Below are 9,146 nucleotides of genomic sequence, written 5' to 3'. Positions count from 1 at the left end.
TTCAATAAAGGAGCACGTAAATAAAGAATCATTTCACAACCAAACCAAAAAAAAGAGGGAGAAACATAAAGGAGATATAATAACCAATGCAAAGCATGAATCTTTACTGGATCCTGGATCAAAAAATAAATCAGCTCTACTGACATTCTTGGGATGATTTATTCCAAAAACTTTCAAAATTCTCTTTTGGCATGGAAACATTTGAAAAACAAATGTCTAATCTGTTTTCAATTTCTTTTTAAATGAAAGAAAAGAACAGGGCCATTTTAAGACCCATGTAGGCCCTAGACATTTTTACTTTGGATGCCACAGCCAAATATAAAGCATTTCATATTATATCTTGCATTAAAAAGTACCCCCATTAAATACAAGTCCCTATGTCAGCGTTGAAGTCTGGGCCAGTTTATGTGTTACCTTTTGAAGATTCTAAAATATTTAAATTCATTCTTGTAATTTTCATATATTGGATACAATGTATTTTTTACAGTCTCAAGCATTTCCGTGGGGCGGGGGTGCTTTGAAAACTCTAGTGAAGCCCATCAGGTTGGACTATGCCAGGGGAATGACCAATAGGGAGGAGGGGGCAGGGAGTTGTGACTCAGCATCTGTGTGGGCCAGTGTGGAGGAGTCAGCATTTCCTTTAAAGCCCATATGACCGGTCTGTTCTGCATTGTGTGTGACCGCCTCTAGGAAGTCCACTTATCAGTTTCCCTTCCCTGGTATTTTTGGGGGTTTCTGAGGAATGCTTACACTTTCCACAAATCTGTGCTGATAGCCCCTTGCTGCTCAGCCAGCCTCCTGCCTCAGGAAATTCTGCCAGTGACCTCTTGCCATCCTATACACGCCTTCTCTGGGCCGCAATATAACCTCTCTGTGCTGTCCCAGGAACCCAGCTCTTTCCTTACTGTAGCCAAGGCTATAGACTTGTTTTTTTTTTTAAGTCAGACATAGGGGAAAGGTGGTATTTTAGAAAGAGGGAGCAGCTGGAGTGAAACAAGGAAGTAGAAAATGTCAGGGAGCATATGGGGAAAAAGAAAGTGGTCAGCAGATAAGAGAAGCAGGGAGAAGGGCATTTTGAGGTGTTAGATCTGATGACATACTGTAAGAAACAGAGAATCTACACTGAATAATAGCTACATTAGATGCTATGGAGTCATTCCAGCTGGAATGGAAAAGGAGATGGCTTGGGGCTTCCCTGGTGGCGCAGAGGTTAAGAATCCACCTGCCAATGCAGTCGAACCAGGGATGGGTTGGTCCGGGAAGATCCCACATGCCGTGGAGCAACTAAGCCCGTGCATCACAACTACTGGGCCTGCGCTCTAGAGCCCGCGAGCCACAACTACTGAAGCCCGTGCGCCTACAGCCTGTGCTCCACAACAAGAGAAGCCACCGCAATGAGAAGTCTGCTCACTTCAGTGAAGAGTAGCCCCGCTCGCAGCAACTAGAGAAAAACCTGCATGCAGCAACGAAGACCCAACGCAGCCAAAAAATAAATTAAAAAAAAAATGGAGATGGCTTCAGGACCGGCAGAAACAGGATAAAGTAAAAGGCATTTGGGAGGACAGTAAACTAACTTTTAGTAATGAGTAAACAACCCACTGTGAGAAATAGAAAAGTAAAAGCACAAATCGCCTAGTCAACCACACCGCTTGGGGGCGCTGCAGGCTTCATGACTAAACCAAAGTCTGTTCCAGTAGCTCCCTCTTCCGGCAGAGATATCACTGCACACAAAGGCTGACATCCTTGAATTAAAAAGCGCTTGCCAGTCTCTAGACAGCATTACCTCTCTGAGGACCATACTTATAATAACTTGACGAGGACTTCGTTGTGCTTTCAGACAAAACATAAAAAGGAACACTAAACAAACATGAGCCACGCATTTTTCTTCTGGTTTATTCAAGATTCACACAATCACATCTATGTAAATGAATCCTTACATAGTATTAACTCACGTGTGAAACCAAACTTTGGGGTGCTTTAAGATCATTCAACGAAACTGAGCAAGTCTAGCATCTCTGTTCTTTAGCCTCAGAATCCCTTGATGATAGAAACGCTTCTCGTTCATCACTATATCGCTATTTTTCCTGTCATGCTTGTTATTTGTTGAGTGAAGGGTCCTGTAAATGTGCACTAGGGACTGTGTTGCTCTCGTGGTCTTTATTCTTGAGAAAATTACATGAAAGGTATTTTTCCTTTATAATGAAAGGATATTAGAACTCTGTCAAAACTATAAAAGACAAAGTGAAAAAGCATGGTGCAGGACAGACTGCAAGCCAGTATGCTACCTTTTGCATAAAGGGGAATTAATAATTAGTAGTTGCTTGTACATGCATAGAGAAATCCTGAAAGAACGTACTAGAGGAGGTGGAGAACCAAGTAGCTGGGAGACAAAATTGGAAACTTTTCATTATATACTGTTTTAAACTTTTTATATGTCTGAAACACATGAATGTATTATCTACTCAAAAAAAGAAAAGTAGGAAAATATGAGACAGAAACAAATAATCATTATTTATAAAACTGTTTTAAGGCTGATTTTTAAAGTTATCCCCAAGAGGGGCTTCCCTGGTGGCGCAGTGGTTGAGAGTCCGCCTGCCGATGCAGGGGACACAGGTTCGTGCCCTGGTCCGGGAAGATCCCACATGCCACGGAGCGGCTGGGCCCGTGAGCCATGGCCACTGAGCCTGCGAGTCTGGAGCCTGTGCTCCGCAACGGGAGAGGCCACAGCAGTGAGAGGCCTGCGTACCGCAAAAAAAAAAAATTATCCCCAAGAACCTTATTAAATAGAAATCTTGTATTTTTATGCTATCCTTTCAAAATATTAGTATATGACAGATATGTGTATAAGGATGTACTTTACAGCAGGATTGTAACAGCAAAAACCTAGAATCAAGTGTTGGTGGACAGGTTAAATAAGTCACAGGTCATCTATACAATGAAATACTAGCTGGAGTATTAAAAAGAATGATGGAGAGCTTGATATGCTGGCATGGAAAGAAGTCCGTAATTACCTAGTTTAAAAAAAAAGCTGAGAAACACTATGTTGTGAATGGCCCTATTTGTATTTATGTGTACATCTATATGTATTTACTACATAGGAGGAAAGCCCAAAGGAATATCACACTTTAAAATTAGTTATCACTGGGAAGGAATATGGTTAGTTAACTACTTAGGAGCTTAGGTGGGCTACCTTTGACTTTATAAAACACACTATGTATACATTGTAATTAGAAACAGTAAGAGGCAAATATACTCATTTTCCTGGGAGTAAGCTTATGTGGAACTTCCACTTCCTTTATGATTTTAATGTTTGTACTATATCGTATGCATATTTTAATATTTAATATATAGTTTGTACCATCACTGATTTTAATGTAATTGTTTTTCAAATCTTTTCTAGTGTTTACACCTGTAATTAGCAATTCCTTTCACTAAACTTGACAGGAAGGAGCCAAGTGTTCCTCAGCGAGGTCTCCATTGAGCATCCCCACCCCTAGGACACCCACACAGCTTTATGCTCTAATGCCAAGATCCTTCTAACTGCATGTCGCACACATGGTCCCCCCCATGAACTGACCCAGCCCCACATTCTGAAGCATCACTAGCCACTGACCACCTCACGCTTGAAGACAAAGCACTCATCACCAACACCGCCTTAGGAATCTTGCAAAACCCGTCCTGCAGAGCAGTCATTTTCAAGATGCTATTGAGCTTTTTTCCCCTGTTATGACCACTTATTTTTAATAAAAAATAAAATTTCTTACACAAAAACTACTCACAGCGACTGGACGTGGTTACAGGTGCTGGTGGAGTTCCAGGGATTTTTGTAACGTTGTTTCTCGACCTGTATGTTCATTTGCAAGGGTGATTCATGGAAATCCAGTGAACTATACATTTTCTAGTGTCAATAAAGTGAAAACCCACAATAAGTAACGGATTTGCCTAAGACAAACTTCTCAAATGACATTTCCTAGTTGTGATTCCCTAAAGCAAGGACTTAAGCCTGTTGACTTCAGCTATTTTAGAACTGGCTGTAATACAGAATTTCCTCTGCATCAGAAGTTACACATGCATACCCTGAAAGTGGGAGAGGGAGAAGCTAGCGGGAGTGATGCTCTTTGGAGAGAACAATCCCTTATTTCGAGTCCTTCAAGTAAGGATCTGATTTCTGGGGTACCTACCAACCAGTGCCAGCTCCTCATATTAAACCAGCTTCCCTGCAACTTTCACCTTTGGCTCTAGTTATGACAAAGATACTTACCAGTAGCACCTGATTGGGTCACTACTATAAAAGACCAAGAGCCAACAGCTTCACCCACCAATTTAGCTATATACAAATCTTTCACCTAGCCACAGAAAATTAAGGAATCTTGACTTTATCTTAGCAAAAATTATGACAATAGCTTTAATTCTCTAACTACTAACTCCTAAACTTTCTAGCATAACGCCTAATGAGACTTTAGTAAAAATTAAACTGCCACGTCCTAGAGAACATATGGACACCAAGAGGGGAAAGTAGCAGGGGGCGGTGGTGTGATGAATTTGGACATTGGGATTAACATATATACACTAATATGCATAAAATAGATAGTAAGAACCTGCTGTATAAAAAATAAAATTCAAAAAAACATTGCCACATCCTTTTTAAAAAACACCACCTAGTCAAATGACTTTCTATGCAGCTCAACGTGAATTTAAACAGAGCTATGTACTAAAACTGCTTTTTCTGTAGGTTCCCTTCCACCACTCCGGCCCTCTAATAGCTCCTCCCTGCAGGTATTCCAGAAACTCTCCCACTCAGGGACCACACGCAAACTCAGTATTTTTAAAGTCAGTAGTTTACAAGTAAATCTACATCTAAGAATCCACGTGGAAAATTCTAACTGCAACCTCCAACTTGTCTGGGTTTTATTTATACTCACCCACTACAGTTCTATGTTAAGGCCACCTTTTATTGACATTGCTTACCTCCAGGTTACCACAGAATCAGCTGGTAGACCAAAACTTTGATCCCTCACACCCCACCCCTAGTTAAAAAGAATCTTCTGGAAACACTTAATAAAAATAAATAGGGCTTCCCTGGTGGCGCAGTGGTTGAGTCCGCCTGCTGATGCAGGGGAACACGGACTCATGCCCCGGTCCGGGAAGATCCCACATACCACGGAGCAGCTGGGCCCATGAGCCATGGCCGCTGAGCCTGCGGGTCCGGAGCCTGTGCTCCACAACAGGAGAGGCCGCAACAGTGAGAGGCCCGCGTATCGCAAAAAAATAAAATAAATAAATAAATTACACTATTTGAGAATGCCAACAACTTTATTGAAAGAAAAGTGCAACGAAACTTGTCAAAAGCTTAAAAGGGAGAACTTAGACACCTCCCCTCAAGCGCAGGACCAGGTGCAGAGTGGACTCTTTCTGGATGTTGTAGTCAGACAGGGTGCGCCCATCTTCCAGCTGTTTCCCGGCAAAGATCAACCTCTGCTGGTCAGGGGGGATGCCCTCCTTGTCTTGGATCTTCGCCTTGACGTTCTCGATGGTGTCACTGGGCTCCACCTCCAGGGTGATGGTCTTACCCGTCAAGGTCTTCACGAAGATCTGCATCCCACCTCTGAGGCGGAGGACCAGGTGCAGAGTGGACTCTTTCTGGATGTTGTAGTCAGACAGGGTGCGCCCATCTTCCAGCTGTTTCCCGGCAAAGATCAACCTCTGCTGGTCTGGGGGGATGCCCTCCTTGTCTTGGATCTTCGCCTTGACGTTCTCGATGGTGTCACTGGGCTCCACCTCCAGGGTGATGGTCTTACCCGTCAAGGTCTTCACGAAGATCTGCATCCCACCTCTGAGGCGGAGGACCAGGTGCAGAGTGGACTCTTTCTGGATGTTGTAGTCAGACAGGGTGCGCCCATCTTCCAGCTGTTTCCCGGCAAAGATCAACCTCTGCTGGTCAGGGGGGATGCCCTCCTTGTCTTGGATCTTCGCCTTGACGTTCTCGATGGTGTCACTGGGCTCCACCTCCAGGGTGATGGTCTTACCCGTCAAGGTCTTCACGAAGATCTGCATCCCACCTCTGAGGCGGAGGACCAGGTGCAGAGTGGACTCTTTCTGGATGTTGTAGTCAGACAGGGTGCGCCCATCTTCCAGCTGTTTCCCGGCAAAGATCAACCTCTGCTGGTCTGGGGGGATGCCCTCCTTGTCTTGGATCTTCGCCTTGACGTTCTCGATGGTGTCACTGGGCTCCACCTCCAGGGTGATGGTCTTACCCGTCAAGGTCTTCACGAAGATCTGCATCCCACCTCTGAGGCGGAGGACCAGGTGCAGAGTGGACTCTTTCTGGATGTTGTAGTCAGACAGGGTGCGCCCATCTTCCAGCTGTTTCCCGGCAAAGATCAACCTCTGCTGGTCTGGGGGGATGCCCTCCTTGTCTTGGATCTTCGCCTTGACGTTCTCGATGGTGTCACTGGGCTCCACCTCCAGGGTGATGGTCTTACCCGTCAAGGTCTTCACGAAGATCTGCATCCCACCTCTGAGGCGGAGGACCAGGTGCAGAGTGGACTCTTTCTGGATGTTGTAGTCAGACAGGGTGCGCCCATCTTCCAGCTGTTTCCCGGCAAAGATCAACCTCTGCTGGTCTGGGGGGATGCCCTCCTTGTCTTGGATCTTCGCCTTGACGTTCTCGATGGTGTCACTGGGCTCCACCTCCAGGGTGATGGTCTTACCCGTCAAGGTCTTCACGAAGATCTGCATCCCACCTCTGAGGCGGAGGACCAGGTGCAGAGTGGACTCTTTCTGGATGTTGTAGTCAGACAGGGTGCGCCCATCTTCCAGCTGTTTCCCGGCAAAGATCAACCTCTGCTGGTCTGGGGGGATGCCCTCCTTGTCTTGGATCTTCGCCTTGACGTTCTCGATGGTGTCACTGGGCTCCACCTCCAGGGTGATGGTCTTACCCGTCAAGGTCTTCACGAAGATCTGCATCCCACCTCTGAGGCGGAGGACCAGGTGCAGAGTGGACTCTTTCTGGATGTTGTAGTCAGACAGGGTGCGCCCATCTTCCAGCTGTTTCCCGGCAAAGATCAACCTCTGCTGGTCTGGGGGGATGCCCTCCTTGTCTTGGATCTTCGCCTTGACGTTCTCGATGGTGTCACTGGGCTCCACCTCCAGGGTGATGGTCTTACCCGTCAAGGTCTTCACGAAGATCTGCATCCCACCTCTGAGGCGGAGGACCAGGTGCAGAGTGGACTCTTTCTGGATGTTGTAGTCAGACAGGGTGCGCCCATCTTCCAGCTGTTTCCCGGCAAAGATCAACCTCTGCTGGTCTGGGGGGATGCCCTCCTTGTCTTGGATCTTCGCCTTGACGTTCTCGATGGTGTCACTGGGCTCCACCTCCAGGGTGATGGTCTTACCCGTCAAGGTCTTCACGAAGATCTGCATTGTCTGCTGGAACAAAAAAATTAACAGAAAAAATAACCCCAGCGTTTAACAGGTAATTCAGAAGTCAACACAAACCTAATGCTACAAAATTATACGTCACAATATACTAACCAAATGACTAACTTGCCGCAACACTCAAAAGCTTGACAAATAAGGTCAAAACCAACGTTTCACGCACTTAAGAAAAGCAGGGAAACCTGACCCCAGTCAATTCGCGGGCCCCACTTATCCTCCCCCCTCACTGGCTGGCTGTCTCCTGCCAACACGGCAGCGACCACCCCAGGCCCAAACCCTGTGCCCCGAGACTAGAAAAACTCTCCCTCCACACATACCAGCAGGCGGCCCCACCCTCGATTATGAGCCCACAGAAGGGATGACGCCTCGTAACCGCGGTGGCGAGCGGGTCCCCTCCCCCATCGCGGGCGCAGGACGGCTCCGTGGCATCGGCAATTAATGTCCCCTTACTGGGACGGGAAACCGAGTTCTCGCTCGAGTCCAACTGTGACCTAGTGTTCGATTCCCTCACACGCTGCCCAACCCCGTTCCCCAAAAAGCTGGGCCCCGCCGCCACGGAGGCCTCACGGGCCTCTCGCGTTTCCTTTCCACCCGCAATCCCCTCCCTCGCCCCCATCTTCTCTCTCCCACTTCATAGCCCGCTTCGGAGTCCGGCGTCTCCCACCGAGGACGGCGAACGGACGCCATTTTGCCGCGTTCCTCCCCTTCAGGACCACCCTGCTGCTAGCGGGCCCCGGGTGACTAAAGGCCTCGGCTGCCCCCTCTGCCGCAGCAAGTCGACCCCCCGCGCCCCCCGCGGCCGCGAACCCCCCGGGCCCCCTCCTTACCAAGTGGTGGTGACGGCAGCAAACGCAGAAAAACTGCAACTCACGTCCCAGTCTTCACGAAACCGCCTGCGCAGCGCCCCCAACGGCGCTCCCTTATATAGTTACAGGTAGCGCCGCTCCGATAGATCCTTCCGCAGAAACGCCGAGAAGGGACTACTTTTCGCAGCCCTCCTGCCCTCTGAAGAGAAACCCCAGACTCGACTAATTCCACTCATAAAATGCTCTCCTGTGAAGACTGGAGCTTTGGGGCCGAATCTGGCGCGGAGCCGGCCTCCGTCCCGAGAGGCGGGGCGGAGGGATCAGCGCGCTCGTTGAGTGCTGCGTCCGCGGACTTGCCCGGGGCTCGACTTGAGGGGAGGGAGAATGGGGAGCGGGCGGCCTGAAAACCCGGCGTGGAGTCGCCCAGACGTCCGGAGCGGGCTGTCTCCACCGCCCGGCCTCGATGCCCCCTCCCCCCGGCCCGGACGGGCCCCGCCGTTCGCGAGAGCCGCCTTAGGCGGACAGGGGTCCGGCCGAGCGCCTCACACCGAGTCGGGGTCCCGCTCCCCCAGCGCACACCCCGCCCTGCCCCTCCCCCCCGCGAATAAAGAGGGGTGTTTATTGTGAGTCACATTTAGATAACAGTAGTGTTTCTGTTGCCCTGAACTTCCCCCTCATCCTCAGCCCGTCGCTAGGCCTCTCTGGGAGTCCAGCCCCCCAACTTGTGGCGGCCGCGCCCATTCTCCACCGGGCGGGCACCGGGACAAGACGAATGACTCGACAAATCCCAGGGCCGCGGCCTCAAGCCCGCCTCAGGCGGGTCGTCAGGAGCCTCAGGAATTCCTCAGAACACAGGAGTGAAAACTAAGTTTCCAAGGGAATTTTGAAAAGAACAGCAGAAAT

General features: G+C 48.7%; 1 protein-coding gene across 1 annotated transcript; it reads right to left on the bottom strand.

Annotated features, from left to right (window-relative positions):
* Positions 1-5,294: 5,294 nt before the first annotated feature.
* UBC (ubiquitin C) lies at positions 5,295-7,428 on the bottom strand. Its single transcript, XM_081253310.1, has one exon. It carries the CDS (start codon positions 7,420-7,422, stop codon positions 5,365-5,367), a length of 2,058 nt encoding a protein of 685 aa, XP_081109436.1. The 5' UTR covers positions 7,423-7,428; the 3' UTR covers positions 5,295-5,364.
* Positions 7,429-9,146: the final 1,718 nt, after the last annotated feature.

This window comes from Mesoplodon bidens, assembly GCF_964165515.1.
Source record: "Mesoplodon bidens genome assembly, chromosome: 13".
NCBI classification, from domain to species: Eukaryota; Metazoa; Chordata; class Mammalia; order Artiodactyla; family Ziphiidae; genus Mesoplodon; species Mesoplodon bidens.
Note: the sequence above shows the minus strand (reverse complement) of the source record. Positions and strands in the feature narration are given on the sequence as shown.

Bases quoted from the DNA above. Each gene is read 5' to 3' on its own strand.
- UBC (XM_081253310.1), bottom strand. From the start codon at position 7,422: ATGCAGATCTTCGTGAAGACCTTGACGGGTAAGACCATCACCCTGGAG.